This window comes from Clupea harengus, chromosome 25, assembly GCF_900700415.2.
Source record: "Clupea harengus chromosome 25, Ch_v2.0.2, whole genome shotgun sequence".
In the NCBI taxonomy this organism is placed as follows: Eukaryota; Metazoa; Chordata; class Actinopteri; order Clupeiformes; family Clupeidae; genus Clupea; species Clupea harengus.
In genome coordinates this window covers 5,988,091-6,008,566 of record NC_045176.1, presented here as the reverse complement: position 1 = coordinate 6,008,566, position 20,476 = coordinate 5,988,091, and the positions used below count along the sequence as shown (strand labels likewise).

Below are 20,476 nucleotides of genomic sequence, written 5' to 3'. Positions count from 1 at the left end.
GCTGCTCGGAAAATCTGCAACAACAAACCTGAAAGTAGTCCGGAAAGCCAGGAAAACCAGTGAACATGTTTAACAGAACAGCTGAGAATATACAACTGTCTGAGAAAGGACTAAACTCTACACGGAAATGAAGACTGCCCATATGTGTGTGGGGGGGGGTGGGGGTATGTGTGTTTTCCCAGTCTCCCTGATCTCCTGAACACCAGACCTGTGTTTGCAAAACAAACTTCCCTGAGGCACACATGCAAAGCAGACACGCTCACCTTGGTCCAGCCCACCACTCAAAGAACAACACAAAGGACACACTGCCACAGACACACAGACACACAGACACACACACACACACACACACACACCTTGGTCCAGCCCACCACTCACAGAACACTACAAGTGCACACGGCCACAGACATAAAGACCCGACACGCCACGACACAAGGAAGCGAATGCAGACAAACAAACACTTACAGGACACACTTTACTTCACTTATCAGGGACACAGTCACATTAATAAATTCATATGTACAATAAAGTTGAAAGATTATGGAAGATCAGCCTGTATTCATACCTGTTCTAAAGACCAGGCAGAACTCTTCCTTATGGAGTTAAATTATCTTTTGTGTGCAAGGTTGTCTGACAGCAATCTAACATGATCCCTGAACAGGGGTAATAGCCATCTAGTTGCAAGGCCTTCTTGCATTACTAATACTCTGCATAGGCCCATGAATGTACAGCTCTTACCATTCACATCAAACCAACTACATCATAAGAAATTGATCAGATATGAGCCAATTCAAAACACCAACAATGAGTTGACCTAAGCTTTGCAGGACACACATGAAGCGTTTAGGGTTCATTCAAAGCCAGAATTAGGGGTTAATTCACAACGGATACTGGAGAAATCTAGGGCTTTGCGATGGTGCGTAGATGCACTCGTCCACACCTGAGGCTCCAGAAAACTCAAGTTAGCTGATGGCTGTCGAATTCTGAGCCACGGGCTGATCAAACCCAGCACTGTCCTGTGAAAGCCGGGAGTTAATGAGGCAGATGTCTTCCTGTTTACAGTGTCAAGGCAAGTATAGCAACACGTCCCCTCCAATGGCACCTCATACATTCCCGGGGTGACTTCAAAACTTCCAAATACCAGGATTCAGTTCGTCTATGTACTGTAGTACATTCATAAGAGGCCTTGTCAGGATCAATGTGCAAAATAATTGAAGACCATTACAAAAAAAATTTTTTTTTTTAAAATAAATAAATAAATGCACATTCAACAAAATGTATGCAATGTATACAAAAATGAATACAATATTTGTATGTAGGGTAGCAGCTTGCATTCACAGTACTCCTGACACTTGAGTGAAAGTGCTGTTGTTTGTCCTGGTCATTCATCCTGCCGAGCACTTTTGAGATTCTTGCCAGCCACATGACATGCTCGCTGGAGAGGCTGAGCTCATCGGCTGAAACAGGGGGGGTGCGGGGTACTGGGGCCAAAGCTCGACATGAATAGAACTTCATTTTACAAACTATTTCCATCACGTCTTCATTCACTAGCACATTCTACACACAGCTGCAAAGCCAACGCCACAAATTGCACAGACCTGCAAGTCCATTACTGTCAGGCAATTCTACAGGCCATGGTCTAAGAATAACCTGATTAGAATAATATACCCATTACCAGTAAGCTTGTAACAGTATTAATGGTGGCATTATCTAGTATTCTTTTGTCCAAATATACCTATATGTTACAGATGGGACAAACATTGTAAAAAGACTTTGATAGCAAAGGCTGTTATTGTGGTCTCTCAGCTGCGTGTGTGGTGCCCAAAACATCAGGAAACGTCTACAGAGAGCCAAACAGAGTCGCTTCCTTTCTTCTTCTTCACCAGGCATTTTTGATGAGAGCTGAGCCGATTACACATGGTGCCTCTGCTGCCTTGCTGGATTTCTTGCGCAACACTGAACTACTTGTGCTGCTATGTTATGCTAGTGTTGAGATGCCACTGCAATTAAGTTAGTTGCATAAGCAGTGCTCTCGAAAACATGCACATAACTGACAATGGAATCTGAAACCTACACACCTGGCCAGCGTCAAGAAAACACGAGAGAGAAACCCGAGCTTGGATGACGTCAGCGTTGTTGGCTGAGGGAATAAAACTGCCCTTCATTTTAAGTTCTTCCCCTCTTATGACGGAGGAACCAAGGAGATGGTCTTTTTGTCCTAAGAAAGCTGCTTACTGTAACACCAACAACAGCAAGTTAATTAATTCACCAACGATAGTGACTCTTAGTGAGTCAGTGAGCCAGTGAGTTTGACACAAGAGCACATGGGCTGCCTTTCATGAAGAGAAACAAAAGCCCCTTTTATACAGCCTGTTCAAGGTGGAAATGTCCTACCGCTATTCTACCTCGTCGCTCTCTATAAAACGTACAAACCCAGAATGCGGGGCATTATTGTTCGGTTGTTACACCGCCAGCAGAGGCAGTCGGAACATCTGACATGATCTCTCGCAGCTCCTTTAATCAGGGTTTCCCCTAGGATTTTTAGCCTGAACGCCGGCCAGTGTTCAGAAAGAATTTATTTTAACAGCCAAATTTGAAACTTACCTCAACGTTTTCAATAATTATCTATGTTACAAACACAAATATAATGAAGCCTGTATAATGTATACCTAGGTTGACAATGAAACAATTAGTTTCGACTGTTACCAGAATGTCACCCTGGTGTGGGCATTTGGATGTAGGGTGCCCTACTGGTGTGGGCATTTGGATGTAGGGTGCCCTACTAAATTCAACAGATAATGTCCAAATCCTACCCATCTGCCATACTCTCGGCTGCAATTGCAGCTTCACAGCATGATCATGCTTGACACTCTAATTCGATGCAATCAAAAACTGTCAAACTGTCCTGTTTAGCAACCAGTCATAAAACTAAAGAACTAAACACATAAACGTAACAAACTAGTTTAACTTTTAACGTTTGGACGAACAGAACTGCCCCACTTAAGTGAATATAGGTCACGCTATGTTCAATGTCACGCCTCTGCTACCGCAATGCCCGAGTTAGATATGCCAAAGCGGTCATAACAAGGAGTTTTTCCTAATGCCGATATGCCGGGATCAAGTAATAGAGAGAGCCCTCAGTCCAGGCAATTCGCAAAACACTTCCAGAATCTTCTCTGAAGGAGAAACTGGAGGCTGGCTGGAGCCAATTGACCTTCTCTATTAAATTGAGGATCCATTTTCCACTCTCTGTTCTGCCTGGGTTAATCACATGTTTCCTGGATGGGCGGCTGAGTCGTGGGATATAGTAGACACTGTGTCTTTAACAAGGGTCTGGCCAGACAGCATTGGGAAGTAGAGTGCAGAAGAGAAGAGCTATAATTCAATCGCATTTCTCTCCGAGAGGTCAAGCTCAAGCTCATCTGTATTATACTGAGTTGTATGAGCAACACGCCTCTACGAGTCTACAGCATTGTAGTGCTGGCGTAGCCACGATCCAGCATGGGCACTGATGTTACGTCAACACCATGCATTTTACTATTCCATGGATATATACAGGCACAGCCTTTGCACTCAGCAGTTCCCAAGGTGTCCTACTAGTTATCTCCTCTACTTGGTTGAGATCTAGTTGGCTACATTTTGACCGAGTGGTTTTATACATGCTGCTCGTATAGTTGCCACAACATTTAGGAAGAGAACATCTAGTTCTTTCTCAGAGTCCAAACAGTAAGCCACATTGTCTTAAACACTAAGGGGTGAATAGAGCACTGGCTGGTGAAGAGGTGTGGTGCTGCTGATCAAAGCTGCCGTGTGAACAGGTCACAGGTAAGGCAGTATAAACAAAGGCCTGAGGTTAACTTTTCAATGCTGTTCAAGGTGGTGCATCAGCATGTTCTTTCACGAGCAGGAACCGCACGCTTACCATGTGCTTTGAGGACAAATCAGCCTACAGAAATGGTGTAGCTGGTACCACTACCTTTTCCAGGTAGTAGCACCAGCATATAATTCAGTAGTACTGGGGGTGTATATCTCAGACCTTACAAAAGGTTTCATTAAGACTATTTGAAAAATAATTGTATGTATCATGAATGTCAATTTTTTATTTGATTTGGTATTATTCTGATTTGTTTAATTTAGTGTGCACTCTAGGTAAACATTGACACTCCCTCGTGTCATGGCACAATGTGAGAACAAAACCAATTGTAAACTAATTGCTATATTTATAACCTGACAACTGAACTAGTAAAAAAAAATGCTAACACCAAGTAAAATCAACACTAGCTGACACACACATTACACATTAGTGACATGACCGGAAGACATGTCTTCATTTTGGATTAAACAGTTGTGTGGGAGTGTACAGCATGACAAACAAGAAGTCTCCATACATGGATTATACTTAACTTTTTACTTTTATTGCAAACTTTACTTTTTCAAATTAAAATGTAATGGGCATTTTGATGAAGCCAGGACAGTCAAAGTTAAGTAGATTAGAGCAGCAAAATGTGATTACCTGGTTGGACACGGTGTGTCAGTGGTCAGAAAAACACAGATTGTTTTATTTTATGTTTTAAATTAAAAACAAACAAACACTGATATGACTTGGTTATCCAGTTGACATAGAGAAGAAGAAAAAAATTGAGGCTAAACACACCAGGGCCCACTACCAGGACTGACATGTCTCCTTCTTGAAAAACAATGAGGGAGGACACAGAATCTGACACAGAATCTGACAGAGGGCCGCTTGAACGTCACCTTGGCAGTGTAACAACTCGATTTAAAAGGGGGTGGGGAGGATCCATTGGGCCAATTCTAATTTAAAGCTGACTTGACATAACTTTGTCACCAGATCATGCACACTCGACAATAAGCACTGTGTTACGGCTTCCTGTTCCGCTCAGCTGCAGTCCAGGGTGAATGAGGTGCCAAACGAGGGCAGCAATAACAAACCCAAAGACCCAAGCTCAGGGAAACACACACACACACACACACACACACACACACACACACACACACACACACACACACACACACACACACACACACACACACACACACACACAGAGACTATAACCATCACTGACAGAGCAACAACACCAAATTGTTGACTGTCAAGTAATAATAAATGAACTGAGACCATCCTTCAAAAAGACAAATGTACAGCTATTAACAGTAAAACCAAGCAAGTCTAGGCTCTGGATTAAAAGCAATCAAGTCAGCAAGTGTGTAGGAAACACCTTTTTTTGAAAGAACTGTCATCACTGACTTGCTCGGCATCTTTTACAGTCACACAAAAGTGAATCGGTAGGGATTGGTGCGGACAGACCTGATAGGTCAAGCCACACCCGAGCCTGCAGGGTTAGACCCCTGTCACCGTAGCCCGTGCACCTAAGCCCACCGACCACACACATGTCGAAGCCAAGCTCCTGCGCCTTACACCCCAGAGACAATCATCTCATTAAAGCAGCCGCTGTCATCATGCCCCTCTCATCCACACACACTAGCTAATACGTTTAAAAAAAAAAAAAAAAAGTTTTTAACGGTAGAATAAGTGTCAAGGCCTAACCGGTACATTCACAGAGATGGTCCAAAGACTTGGCTGACTCTCTATTTGGAGTCGGAGATGGGTGGGAGCCAGTCTGCACAGTGCCAGGGTGGGCCAGGCAGAGGCAGGCCAAATCGTTCAGCATACCAAACAAAAAGATGCTTCTTCAACCAAAGTGGCCAGCCGACGGTGAATGATCAGTTAGGACATCGCCATTCAGACCCATTTGGCCAACTGGGTTTTCACTGCAAGGAGAATAACTCGCCAAATATCCCGTATAATAGAGGGGTGTGTCCTGATTCTGAGGGAATTCACATTAGGTCTTCTGCATGAAACTCATTTCACAGTGGGTGCCTGAACGACAGAGGACTGAAATGGCCTGGAAATGCCATTTTAAAAGATGATGCACTGTATGTTGCTGTATCACTGTTGCTGTCAAAGTCGTATGAATGACTATGATGCATACGGGCCTGTGACGTCCTGTGTGAAGGAACCTCTCTCTCCATGCAGCCGCTGGACTAATAAGTCACTTCATCATACATAAGACCTCAGCCGTCTTCACACTTCAGACATAACGTTTTTATATCAGCCAAAAAGACAACTTGCAAGGATGCTTTAGAACTGAACTGATACACATACTGATATTCAAACAGGGAGGGAGAAAACCTTAAACTTAAAGCAATTGTTTTTCCTCTCATGGTTTTCCAGGTAATGTTTCCCCCCATTACTTTGTTAACACAAAAACAGGGGATGTATTTCAGCTTTGGTCCAACACAGAGGACACTGAGCTTTTTTAATTATCCGTCAGTGCTCTTACATCACGAGTGGCTAGATAAGGTATAAACACCCCTTCATCCTTGGAAGCCAATTCTACACAGTGTTTTAGTGTTGGCATCAATAGTGGCGAGAGTTTTTCTCCATCCTTAGATATTACACCATCTGTTGCCGAGCCTGCCAAGTCTGCTTCTCTTGTCCCCCCGCCACTTCTCCTAAAACCTCGACGTTCCCCTTTCCTTTGTAATTAATTCATTTACTCTGTGTGCCCCGTTATGATGACAGAGCGGGGAAGACGTCCGTCCCTCGGACGAGATTCGGCAGCGGCGGCGGAAGGAAAACAGAAGCCGAGCGACATATTAGATTAGAAGAGCGTAGTGATGGTGGGGGATGAGCAGAGAAATATGCAGACCCTATAAATAGGTGAACTTCCACCCATGGCCAATCTGGAGAGAGGAGATTTACACAAAGGTCTTCATTCAGACAGTGGGCAGTCAAAAAAAAAACGCATTAGAGAGAGAGAGAGAGAGGGGGCTACATGACTGACTGTACAGAAGCCTGACTGGCGGCGGCACGAAGGGCACAGACTTCAAGCATTTCCAACTACAATGTAATGGAGTTGAAACACTTGACATCGAAATAAACATGCATTTGCACATGTGTCCATTTACAGTTAAGTAGGGAGAAAATGTCAGTTTCATGACCACTGATTACGGTCAAAAATGTACATGAACTCTTGTATGGTAGTCATGTATTGACATAGTTCAGCATCCTGTAAAGACCTACACAAAATAAATATAAAAAATGACCATGTAGCTTTCGGACATTTATCAAAGATGACAATAGGGCTGTGTGTACACAGCTGTTGTGTCCTAAACTAAAACGTTATGAACAGACAGGCTTTTGAAGAGGACCAGTACATCACCATGCCTGAAACTATTTAGTTTGCCCCCCTTGGATACAGGCAACACCCCACCAAGAGAATTTCCTTCACCATCCAAGGAATGACATTTTCATTTGGAAACAGAATTAGCTTCCCTTTTGCCCTTGTTCTGCACTTGTGTGCGCTAAGCAGTATGTCATATTAAACTGTCTCAATATGGTGGATGCATACTGCCATGGGGTGAACGAGGGTATATGGCATGACAAACTCTTGTTCGGTTGGTAATCAAATATGTGAAAGGTCCAGGCGCATTTTAATTATATACCAAAAATTGTGGCTACATCACCCATCAATGACTTCGACTATTTCAGTCCACAAATTGTTTACCGTCTCGCCAGTCACCACCACTGCGTGGGAAACTCGTGTCTCACTAGTCTACAGTCAGCTAGGCCTACAGTTGGTGAGGTCTACGGATAAGGGGGAGTACCACACACCAAACAAAGTTGACGTGGACTTTTTTTCCTTAACAACATTACCGCTGTGGGGCAAAGAAATTGTCCTGAGTGAGTCATAATCTCAGAATAGTCAATCTGTATGGAAAGTTTGGAAGTACACACTCCACACCAAGCTTTTTTTCTTTTTAACCGACTGTTGACACCAAGCCAGACATGGCGATATAAAAAAAAATAAACAAAAGCCTTACCTCGCCCATGGGCAGTCTGGCTGAGAGTCTTGCATCATCGTCCTCGTCGCTCGGCCCCATCCGATGTGTCGCCATCATTTAACTTCGCGAAAAAGGCGACAGTTGTCTGCAGCCCACATTTAGGTGATATCCCAAAGAAAAGTGGAGTAAATTCAAATCCCGGTTGGTTCAGTGGCAGAGTTTAATCCATTCCGTGTTCCGTCTTCATATCCTTGTCGAACAAGCTCTGCGTTAAAAACAGGTGAATACACAATAACTGGAGGAACTGACATTCCACTCTTGATACATGTTATTGCTCTCGTGCATCAACTACGCAAAAAAGTAACAGTTAAACTTGCAATGTTTGGATCGTGTAGCTTGATTATTTTGTTGATATAATCAAGCTATATCACTTTCCAAGTCGATTGAACTTTACAGCTGTAACCGACAAGACGCTACAGAAATAACTGGCATATTATTAATTATCGGACTGGCTTCATACGGCAACGAGACAACAGACATGTTGAGGTGTTTGTTGTGAAGAATAAAACATAATCGAAAACTTCAAACTCTGCCAAACTTTCCTGTTCATTTTTATGATTTATCTGGATATCAATTTGCTTTTAGAAATCACAAAATAAAGATACTTGATGAGTACTTTAAAAACGCTAGAATAGATCCCAAGTGCCACATGCTTTCCTGAGCTTCGTGTGAGATCCCCTGTTGTTCTCGGGCTTATGCGTTCCACAACCACGCACGGTGCATAACGATAGCCCGCTAGCTGGTTAGCTACAACAGCGACCGGTGAAAAACAAACTTCAAAAGCCACAACGTTTAATCTTGTGGTAGGCTCAAGTTCGCAAAAGTTATCCAACAACTGTTACCGAACTGTTTCATGAGAAATAACACACACACCTGCGTGATACTACATAAGCAGCAAACGGTTTTGTATTTAACAGCACATTAGCAGTCGAGAAGTGGGTGCGGGTTAAAACTCATGGACTTGTAAGCCTTAGCCACCAGCTAGCCATAGTTCACCGTCCTAATCGTCACTTGAATTACAGTTGATTGTTTCCCATGATGGGTTAATAACCCATTAAATCACTCGCAAGATCAAAAGAAAACTAAGGTGAGTACGACATCTACTTCAAAGACTTTAAAAAAATTAAATTTCAATCAATACGAACTTAGCGTAGCAGCGACCTAGCACAACAAAAATGCCTCGGTATCGTTACAATGGTTGCTCGCTCCTACCTGTTGGGAATAAAGCACCGTGGCAAAGTGGTAAACGCCCATTGAAAACTATCAAAAGTCCTCAATTTTATAAAGAAGTCGGCATAAAATGAAGTATCCCTTGGTGCTTTGATTCTGCTTAGGTTTTCTAAGCTATTTTTACGGTGCAAAAGTTTTTCTTATTCCCCGATCCATCTCAAAATACACGCGCCGCGCACTGTTGGAATTGTGCAGCAGGAGCACAAAATCCTTGGAAACACCACCCTCCTTCTCTCCAGCGGCAAGCTTAACCAATCAGATTGCACCTAACTTTCCAAGTTTAAAATGTAGCCAATTAAAGGCGTTCTTGCAAACAACATTTTTTATAATAAATGTGTAAAGTATACGGCCACATACGTTTTAAATAAAAGTAACATATTTGAAATGAAATAGTTGTTACTGCGTGGTTCAACGTTTAATGTTGAATATACTAGTTTTCATAATATTGTTAGTTATATAGAATGTGGGTTTGTTAACAGCAATTTGCACGTTATTATCCTGTGAATTCTATATTTAATATTTACATATTTTCTATTGCTGATACTTTAACGGAACTTAATGATTTATTTATTAAATTATGTGTTTAGTCATCTATAGAATTTGTTCAGCACTTTGTTCTCAAAATAGCCTACAATCTTCATTATGTATTGTTTTTGTTGTTTACTAGAATGGTAATACGCTAATAATATGCAATTTTATAAGATAATGTAAATATTCAGTTATTTTGTCAGAAACTTTTTACCAGCATGACATTATTTCCATGTATGTGTGCTCAAGATGTGTGTATGTGTGCTCCTAAATGTATACATTAAGCTGACGTGAGATTGTTTTATGATCAGCATTGCTTCGGCTTGACAAGGGAACTCATATACCATACAACCTATATATATATAAAGGTGTAACACATTATTCTTGCCATTGACTCTATCTCATACTCTCTCACGTCCAACAACTGTTTGGCTGGATTACTGGAGTCACATGCCACCTTAGTTCAAAGAGGGGTCGGGGAGAGTTTGGCATGTGGCTGGCAGTGCCGAGGAATGTCTATTCGCACAGTTTGCCCCCCGAGAGCAACCGCCCGTGGGCCGAACGCTATGCCTACAATCTGAAATAGCCAGCACAGTACTTCCCCTGTCTGCTTTCAAGGCGTATGATGGCCTAATTATTGTTCAGTGATGTTTTTTCACTCGCTGAATGAGACTAGGATAGTTTCCCTCGCAGGATCATTTGTTGTTGTTGTCCCAGAATTACACTAGACAAGACCCAATTTGATCTGCTCCCTTTTCAGCTGCCTATACAGATGACTGTCTGAGGTTCAATTTGGTAGACTTCCTAGACCACTGAGGAGGAAAAGCTGAACTGAAACTGGGATAAAAACTGGGTTAAATACAGTCGTTTTTGCATTGTTAGTAAGATATCCTATTCTCAACACACATATGCAGGCACACTCTCACACATAGATACAAAACACACACACACTCACATAGATTTCTAAAAAAGTGTTCAGTTTCATCGGGGGGCCCAAACAAATGTTCCTTTCATTCAAGGGCAGAAGGGGCCACCTGTTGCTGGGATTGGGTGGCCTTTGTTCCAGGGTCATCCTGACCTGGGACTTTCACAATGCAGTCCTACCCAGGGAGTTCCTCTCCTCACCGACGGGCTGGGAACGCCGCAGAGCGCACATCGGACACTCTCCTGGGAACGGCCAATCCAGTGAACATGTCAGCTGCCAGCTTAGCTGGAAATAACAGACTTGCAAGCTGCACATAAGTCGAAGATCCAGAGAGGATCCAACCTAGCAACTGGGTTTCAGAGTTGACAAAATACCTGCTTTCATCTCAACAATTCAAAAGGAAAAGATGCATTTTGTGTGTAACATGATTCACCACATCTGTGATCTGTTGTCATAATAAATTCATGATATTCTGACAAATACAGCTATTTGGAATATTGAAACCATTAAAAAGTCAAATACAGTGTTAATATTCAAAAGTTTTTCTCATAAAAACTCAAAAGTGAGTTCATTTTGGCTGTGTTTAAGTGAGCACAAAGGCTCCTACTTTAAACAAGAGTGGCAAATTTAAACAACTGATGGCGCAAACAAGCCACAGCTTGGTTTGTTTTTCTTTGGACACTGAAAGCCTGTCCTACTGTGCAAACGTTGGAGTCATGTGTCAGGTGGATGAAGATGTCCTGGTTGCTTACAACATTTCTCGTTTTAAAGGGTGACTGCAAGCCAAGGCCTCTTTCCACAAAATGTATATAGTGTCCTATCATTGAACAAAATTATTATATTTTAATCCAAAGCGGTATGATTTGGCTTTGCAACGACTGTGTTACAACTCTGTGTGGATGATCTGAAATGAAATGTCTCAGTGCAGAAGTAGTTTAAATGTTTAGTCGTAATCAGGACATAACTCCTTTACATGCTAAACCAGTAGATACATCATACATAATTTAAAACCACATATACAAATACAGAACCCCCCCCACGCGGAAACACACACACACACCAGCAGATATAGATAAGGGACTAATCAAGTCAGTTTGAATGGAAAAGAAAATAGAGTCCAATGTTTATTATGTCTTTCAGTGATGTACATCAACTTGACAATGAAGTCGCAGATGATCCAGTGTATGATAAATTGTCCCTCCATACAGAAGAAACATACAATATGGAGGAAATACAAAGATGAGGTGTTGAAAGGATGAGGTGTTCGGTAACACGTGCCTAAGCAAGCAAAGCTTTTGTACACTGTGGTAGTAGCTGTGCCACTGAGTTACACAAATTATCCTGGGATGAAGAGAGGTGTTAGTTAATGTTTTTTTTTTTTTAAACTTAGACCAAAGACCAGACTACTGAACTTGGAACTCAGATGCATCATATCATAGCTTAGTTTTTATGTGAAGTCATATGGATCTAAGTAACAGCTCAGTGGGATAACAAAATACTTATGACCATTATTAAAATATTTCAGCACAATTGTCCCATGAGAAGTAATGGACCTATCCCGGCATACTCTTTACTGTACTCAGAGTCAGCCTATTCTGATCAGAGTGGTTTTTCTCTGTTATGCTGCAGGAGTGCCACCAACCGAACTCTAAGAGAATAGAACAAGCATCTTCTTTGACGCAGACCTCGATTGCAGCTCTCTGTGTGTGTCTTCCAACCGGTGCAATCTACCACTATTTGGGATCTTGTTGAGTCTCGCTGTGGAGGGTGGTTCAGGGAATGCCGTCAGACCTTATACTTCTGCTTCCCACTCTCGCTGATCACGCAAATGTGCTGCAGGCAGGGAGAGAGAAAAAAAAAAAAGACCCATAATTCATTGAAATTAGAGTTGAGACACCTGGTTCCAAGTATCAGTGGGAACAGCCCTCTTTTCTCCTAGAGGACTGACATAATGCTGGCTGTGGGGGGGGGGGGGGGGGGGGGGAGAGTTCCCCTCAGTGGGTGACTTAATGACCGTATAAAAAAAAGGTGAAAAAGAGAAACATGGTTATGGGTATGTGTCACATAACACAAACAATAACAATAAGAAAGGCCATATTGAGACTGAGAAATGAAGTGATAAAGCAGGGGGGGGGGGGGTAGAGAGACCAAGCGGGGGCCCCTGAACAGTAAGAGGCATACTGCACCCAACTGAACCGTAACCCATCTGTTCAGAGCAGGCAGACCAACACAAACACAGACAGCTCTTCACACCCCGGACATGAAATCTGACCACAACTGCTGTGCCTGTGGTTCTGCTCCAGGATCAAAACACCAGGATCTCAATAAGAAAAACTGACCTAATTTAACCTATAAATACCACTTTATTACACTTAACCTTGTGTTGGTTAAGAATGCATGTTCATTTAGTAATCACAGTGTTAACACTGCTTATTAACACCTCAAGTTCCCTAATTTAGATAACCATCTCGGACAGTAATTACTGCACTGGGTGACCATGTCTAAAGGTGTTTGAGCAAGTGAGATACCAAGAGTACTAGATCATTGTGTTTAGGGTCCTCTGGGTTAGCTGTACTGGATATCATTTGTCTTCATAACAGGCACAGAAACAGAAAAATGGTCATTTGAGTGGTGTGGCTTCATTCAAAATCTCTCTAGGTACCTCTCTCCCTCACAAAATCTCCATGATAGAAATGGGCACTTACTACTATAAAAGTCATTTAAATAACTGCCTCAAGCAAGTCAAGCATAGGAAATTCTTATGGAATAATTGCTTGAAATATGCTAAATAAAGATAAAAGGGGAGTCATTTATGCAAGAATAGAAACTTACATTGAGATCCCTGAAGTACTCGTTGTAGTCCAAGGCGTATCCAACCACAAACCGATTAGGTATCTCAAAGCCAACATCTAAGAAAACGAGAAAGACAAAGAGAGAAAATACATTTTCCATGAACTTTTTGAAGAGGCTTATCCTCCTGCTCACAAACACCTACAAGCAAACCAGATAAGCATGCTGCATACATACAGTCTGGTTGGCATCCAGAACCATTTGGTACCCTCTTCACCAGTAGCCTAAAATAAAGAAATACATTCATTCAAAAGTAAATAGAGTCATACATATACATACTCCCTCCACACACACACACACCCACACACACACACACAGTCTAGACAGAATGGGTGAAGTGACTCAGTGACGTCCACAAATCATACATCACTAGCCTGTAATCTCTCAGCGTCGGAACTTGAGGACTCACCCGGCCACTTTGATCATTTTGGGCTTGAAGGCTTCGACATGACTCAAGAGAGCCTTCATGGTCTTTCCAGTATCCACTATAGCCTGCACAAGAAGTTAGAGGCCATTACAAAAGCTATATAGGACCAGACACACTGGCTGAAAAACATAGATGACATTTGATATTCCTCACTCTCCCAGATGGAGCTGTAGGGTTCATAGCATAGCATAAGGTGCTGAGACCTATACAAGTCTCTATGGTTGGATGTGTAACCTGCGAGTCTGTGTACGAGTATGATGGGTGTGTGTGTGTGGGGGGGGGGGGGGGGGGGGGGATATCCTTGGGTGTATACTATCCTGTGAATCAACACCGGCTCAATCTTCTCCACCACATGAAGGGCTGGAAGTGAGTGACCTGGGTGTGACAGCCCCTAGCCTGACCCAGGAGAGATATGTGCTTCCCAAAGGCGTGGCACTCAGGCCCTGCATGCTCTCTTGTTGTCTGCCATCCCCTTTTGTCAGCTGCCAGGGGAAACTATTTAGTCTCAATGCCTTTAATACGCTGACACACACACAAAAACTAAAACTTTTTTCTGTGCTGGGAATACAGTATCCCATCAGCTGATTCATGCTCATATCCTACACGAGCTGAACAAAACTCTCTGAAAACTGAAACCTTTCAGGGTATGTAGAGAGTTTGATTAAAGCATACACTATAAAACTTTATTCATCAGAATGTTGTTGTTTTTATCTACATTTGGCGCTGTGATTAACTCTTTCCGATTAGATGATAGATAATATGGTGTCCTAGTTTATGTCTAATTGGTATGAATGGGTTCAGGTTTCTGAACAAGGAGTATAGGTTAGCTGAGAGCAGGGGACAGACAGGGTGTGTGCATGATGCAGAACTGCAGAAAGACACAACTCTAATAAGGATCAGAATGGACCCAACCAGAGAGCATAAAAAAGAGGCCATTTCATTAGTCGGAGTTCGATTTCATGAAAGCCACAAATCTCTTCTGAAGGCTAAGCAAGTGCTGTCTCCTTTCTTTTGACGTATTCTTACTGACAGTAATTTGCTTTTATGTCCGTACTATGAACTAATGCCAAGACCTCTACTGGATGCCCAAGTGCAATTACTGTTGCGAGCACTGATGTGCTATTTAGCAAAATGTCTTGGGGTTTTTTTCAGCTGAAATAACTAGCCACGTCCTCTATGGTTTGTCCATGTTGAAATGCCCAGATGTGTTCCACTGTTCAAAAACAGCATTGTCATGGTGAAAGGTCTGTTTTAAAAATGGCATGTTTTGTTTGTTTTTGGACTTGTTTTTGATTTGTTATTCTCGTTCTAAGGTTGTTCCAACTTAGAGAACAGAATAAGGACAGATGTTTGCTCATGCAAAAAAAAAAAAAAAAAAAATGAAAATCACTGACTCACCTCCACAATCAGGACATTCTTCATTGTGTGGACGAGAAGAAAGAAAACAACATGTAAATCATTAAGATGTGTAGTGGGTAGAGTAGAATGAGTCAGTAGAATGATTCAAAATAGCCCCACCAAACTCAGTCTACCAGTCTGTATATTCACACTCTACACAACATCAACATATTATCCAGTCTATCCTGTAGTTCAATTCCAACATCTGTCATTGACTAAAAGTGGATTTCATTGACAATATCGTTACAGCGTGTCTACACAACTTCACCACAATCTTCGCCAACTGTACGCTGTTCATGGTACATGAGACATTCCATCCTGCAACCGAACTGTGAGCTGAAAAATAAAGCCGTCCAGACTAACTGGAATTATAACACCACGCAAACACCACACATAATCCCTGGCAGCACTGTACTACACATGGTGGAATGTGAACAAATGATTAGTGTTTCTGACAGGGCACTGAGGTCTCATAAAAAAAACACTTGTTTATGAGCTCCCAAGTGCTCCCTCTCTCTCTCTCTCCCTCTTCCTCTTACTCTCACTCTCACTCACTCACTCACACACACACACACACACACACACACGGTTGGACAAAACCTGTACAGAGGAGTTCTACTCTTGGCAGTTTATTTGACTCGACTGCTTATTTTAACATCTCTCATCACCGCCATCTGTATTGATGAAGGTATCACAGCGGTGAGGCCTTGTGTGAAACACACGACTGACTGAGCTCACCCATTCCACAGCACACAAGCCCCCAAATGATAATCACAGAGAAAAATATACTGTGAGCTAATCGTCAAGCCCAAGTTCCTTTAAGTAGCTGAAGTGTACTACATTTCCCAACATGAACAGCTTATCTGTTCCAGGAAACTGACAAACTCAAGTCGCTAACTCAGTCACTCCGACTGTTTCCATGAACACATATGACTCACAGATAGCATACAGCCCATTCACATACTTATCTGATGCTGAAATAGTTAACCTCTGATGTAAAGGTGATTATTCCAGAAAAAAATGTGGCATACAGTGCAAGGTACATCACAAGCCAAAAAGTCTTACTTGACTGTGAAATTCAACATGACCGCTCCTCTCCAACCACTACTTACTCACTGGCAGCTGTGGGGGCAGAGGTTCTGAGTAAACACTAATTTAAGTCTCATTACAACTGCCCTGGTGTACAGAGAAACCACCCAGACTATTATGGCATTATAACTATATAACTGAAGCAGGTTTCCTATTCACTTAGGCCTGAGGAGGTCAGATAATCCCTATGGAAACCCAGCACACACAGGTAAGCCTCATAACACCATCAGCACAAGCAATGGCTGAGCAAATGGGTTAGCATTGTTATCCAATTACTGAGGCATTAGCCAGGGTAAGCCCCTTCAGTGAGGGGAAACCTTTGATTCGGATGAGTACTTCTGGCTAATGTATAACTTCTCTCAATGACCACACACCTAGCATGCCACATCTACATCCATAACCTTATTAAATTGATTCATAGCCGTCTCAACACTGGCAAAACCTTTAAAAAGCCCTTTGCACAGATGGACAATGCAGTAATTTCTCGTGGGAGTAATGCTTCAAAAAACAGTAGATGGGTTTGTGTCATAAACTGATCATGCCGACTATGTTTGGATTTGGTATCCATTTAGCTTTAGTACAAACACTTGGAAACGTCTGTAACAGTACTTAAGTCTCAAAGAAATATTCTCAAGAGTTTAGGTACAAACAGGAACACACACACACACAGACAGACACACACACACAAACACACAGGTTAACATACCTCTAAATCAATCTCTCAGAGTCTATCAATGCTTTTTAATGTTAATGTATGTGAACAAAGATGTATGTACGTATGTGGTGCTGCTCTTATCAGAGTTGAACAGTATTTCACCCTTGACCTAACCTTTGACTGAATAAACATATTGACAACAAGGAGGCGCTTCCTTTCCCTAACACAGATAAGAAAGCTTTGATTGTGGAAATGTGTCATTATCACAGCTCCTGTACAAAGGAGATACTCTACTCCTCCTCCTCCTCCCTTTTCCCTCCCTCTTTCTTGCTATTGTTCTGCCTTTCTTTCTGTCCATCATAATATCACAAACTCTTCCACTCTCTGCCTTGTTCTCAGTTGAGCTTGTTTGAACTGAGTTGCAGCCGGTGTGACCATTAAAACATAGATCTGTGGGAAGAGCTGTGGTGCCAGCGGTAGCATCCCGACCATGGGTCTGAGCGCCCAAGGGGACATACGCTCGAGTCCGGCTCGTGGTCATTTCCTGATCCCACTCCCAATTTCTCTTCCACTCATTTCCTGCCTCTCTTCAATATCCTGTCCAATTAAAGGTAAAAAGCCCAAAAATACAACAAAAAAAAGCACATTGTTCACATTCAAATCAGACTTTTTAAGAATTTTGTCCATCAGGATTCATGGTTTAATGCCTACCTAATTCCTGGACACAAGTTCTCCTTAGAATCAAGCGGTTTTGCAAAGCGCTCTGACGTGTGATCGTATAAATCTTTCTGGCAGAGCTTTTCTGCCAGCCTCTCCTCAAATGGCTCCATTTGGCCTGAAGGTGAGGGTGTGAGTAAAAACACTCCCTCTTGTGATAAATCAAGCAGACAGCAGCACAACAGACACCGTCCCTTGACACAAAGTTAAGCTTCGTGTGAAACCTACATTGAGAGCGTCCGTGATCTTCGTTATTATTACATTCTCCCGTCGTTTTATATGTTTTCATATCATTTCACCCTTTTGTCGAGGTGCAATTTAGGTGTTAGCCATCATGCTAATGTGTGTGTGATATGACAATACATCAGCCAGGTCTTACTCTCAGTTCTTACCTTGCCGTTTAGCACAGAGAGGTCTTCCCCACCAACTATGTGGAGGTCTGGCGTGGACTGGTCATTCTAGTAAAAACAGAGGAGCAACACTACAAACACTCAATGACTGAACCCAGTGTTTCCCCAGTTATCAGGGAGAGATTCATCTTACTTCACCAGCGCAGTGGCAATTTAAACTCTAGTCTCCATGCACACATTTTTATTATTTGACCAGTCAAATACACAAGCCCATAGAAGATACAACACTGCCCCCTCCTGGATATAACAAATTAGAGCAGTGCATATACATTCATAGTGGGTATTAACAACATCAAAGGAAATTGTGTGTGTGTGTGTGTGTGTGTGTGTGTGTGTGTGTGTGTGTGTGTGTGTGTGTGTGTGTGTGGTACAGCCCACCACAAGGTCAGAACTCACCAGGTAGCTCTTGAGGCGAATGAAGTCCACCCTCATGGGCAGAGACTTGTTGGAGTTTCGGTTCAAGGCTTTGATGCACTCCAGCAGGTCAGCGCAGAACTGGAAGCCCCCCTTCAGCACACACAGCACTACAATGTCATGGTCGCCCAGGTCGTCCATGATGTTCCTCGCTAACCTTTCTGTCCTGTCAAGAGCCAACAACTATGTTGAGACATGGACATGTGAAGTATGCAGGGCAAGGCAATTTGGAACTGCACAATGTCTCTAAATGGAGAAGGAGTGGTTGTTAACAGACATTTAAAAAATAAAACAGGCTTCATGAGGACATGGTTCACCCAAAATCACACCTTAACACTTCACCAGCATAAAAAGGATATCTAACATTACAACGTTAGAGCAAAACTGAACACAAACTGCATTATACTTCTGAACACTACTGCATTCCTCCACCTCAGCACCCTGCCGATCTGGCCCACACCTTCGACATCCAGCCCTCCCACTGCCAAAGCTCTCACCTGGTTTAATTCAGCTGCTGCTTCACAGAGGCATGAAAATCTGTCTCTCCACCACCTATCTACTGCTGATATATCTGTACCTTCACCTTCCATTAGCTAACACTTAAACATTATAATTAAGTGCAACATGCACTTCTATAACAACTCCACATTGTAAATAAATAATTAAGTGCAATGCAGGCAATTTAAAGTGGGGACACACTTTAGGTATAAAAAAAACTGTAAAAAAAACAAACCAAATTATTATTTTTTTTTACTGTTTTTCCAAACTGTTATTTGTACTGTTGTGTATGTCTCTGTTCATGACATATGGTATGGAAAAATATAACAGGACCACTACACCATATCTACGTTTTGTCTTTGCACTAGTGACGTTTCTCTTGCCGAGTTGGTATTTTTGTATTAAGTGCAGATCTCATCGACCACCATAGCATGACAGACAGACAGACAGACACACATACAGACAGACAGGGTCATTACCGGTCCATGATAACCCCATGGGGAATGTAAACACACTCCAGGTCTCCAGAATAGCGCTCTGGGTAGGTAAACAGATCCAAACCGTAGCCTGGCCAATCATCTCTGATCTGTGTGGGAGTATTGCACAGTTGTAGAGGACAGCTTCTGCACACTTCTTGTAGACTACAACAAAAATAACTGTTTTTGTTCATAATGAGCGGCAGAGGTAGATATTTAAATTAAGGCGATACCTATGTGTGTGTGAGTGTGTATACATGATGCCTAGGGCTAATGCAGAAATCAGATCTTGTACGTGAATCCACTTAGTCTACATTTAGGCTTCTTTGAGTTTGTCTTTTAAATCTGCCCACTGGACATTAAAGTAGTGTTTTAAGACATATTGCATTAGCATCAGGATAAGGGTAAACGTTTCAAAGGACGCCTTATGCCTAGCGAAATGTGCTACCTAGAGCTGCGAGAAGTTTTGCTGCAGAAAGTTTGTTCAAATTCTTGTGTCCAGGGAAACACTTTCCAGCATTAGACAAAAAGGCATTCACGAAAGCCTGGTCGAGATAAGTTAATTAACTCAATTCTCCTCTCATAGTTACCACGATGCCACCATCCCTCTCCAACGATTTCATTACGCGACCGTCTGCCATGTTGGTTTTCCTCCTAGTTTGACATTCCTCCGCGGCGCCGAAGAATGGGGGTCCTCTCTAAGCAGGGTGCCTGTCGAGGGCAGAGAGTTTGTGGGGAGGAGTGGCGCTACAAAGAGTGAAAGAAAGGTTCTATTCCAAGAAAGGCAGTTCTTGGTAACTCAAAACCAATTTTCGGAACAAATCAATTACATACTTAATTGCCCAAATTATGGGTTAACTGTGGTTATGAACATGTCCCTAAGAACAGACGGCCACCATATTAGCCTGATTGAACTGGGATTAATTAGACTTG

General features: G+C 42.4%; 2 protein-coding genes across 2 annotated transcripts in view; both read right to left on the bottom strand.

The window, feature by feature from the left end:
• Positions 1 to 9,426, bottom strand: part of arhgap21b (Rho GTPase activating protein 21b) — a 53,724-nt gene extending 44,298 nt beyond the window's left edge. The window contains 2 exon segments of the mRNA XM_031562755.2: positions 7,906 to 8,131; positions 9,139 to 9,426. Coding sequence (XP_031418615.1) covers positions 7,906 to 7,980 — 75 coding nt within the window. The 5' untranslated portion in view covers positions 7,981 to 8,131; positions 9,139 to 9,426.
• Positions 9,427 to 11,702: 2,276 nt separating this feature from the next.
• On the bottom strand, positions 11,703 to 20,336 carry prtfdc1b (phosphoribosyl transferase domain containing 1b). Its single transcript, XM_012817514.3, has 9 exons — positions 20,134 to 20,336; positions 19,547 to 19,653; positions 18,552 to 18,735; positions 18,138 to 18,203; positions 15,285 to 15,302; positions 13,869 to 13,951; positions 13,637 to 13,683; positions 13,442 to 13,518; positions 11,703 to 12,442 (listed from the first exon to the last, which is right to left on the bottom strand). The coding sequence occupies exons 1-9, from the start codon at positions 20,182 to 20,184 to the stop codon at positions 12,395 to 12,397; spliced, it is 681 nt and encodes a 226-aa protein (XP_012672968.1). The 5' UTR covers positions 20,185 to 20,336; the 3' UTR covers positions 11,703 to 12,394.
• Positions 20,337 to 20,476: the final 140 nt, after the last annotated feature.

Bases quoted from the DNA above. Each gene is read 5' to 3' on its own strand.
- prtfdc1b (XM_012817514.3), bottom strand. From the start codon at position 20,184: ATGGCAGACGGTCGCGTAATGAAATCGTTGGAGAGGGATGGTGGCATC. The intron at 18,736-19,546 runs GTAATGACCCTG...GGCTCTTGACAG, and splicing joins CATGGGGTTATCATGGACCG to GACAGAAAGGTTAGCGAGGA. The intron at 13,684-13,868 runs GTGAGTCCTCAA...TCTTTATTTTAG, and splicing joins AAAATGATCAAAGTGGCCGG to GCTACTGGTGAAGAGGGTAC.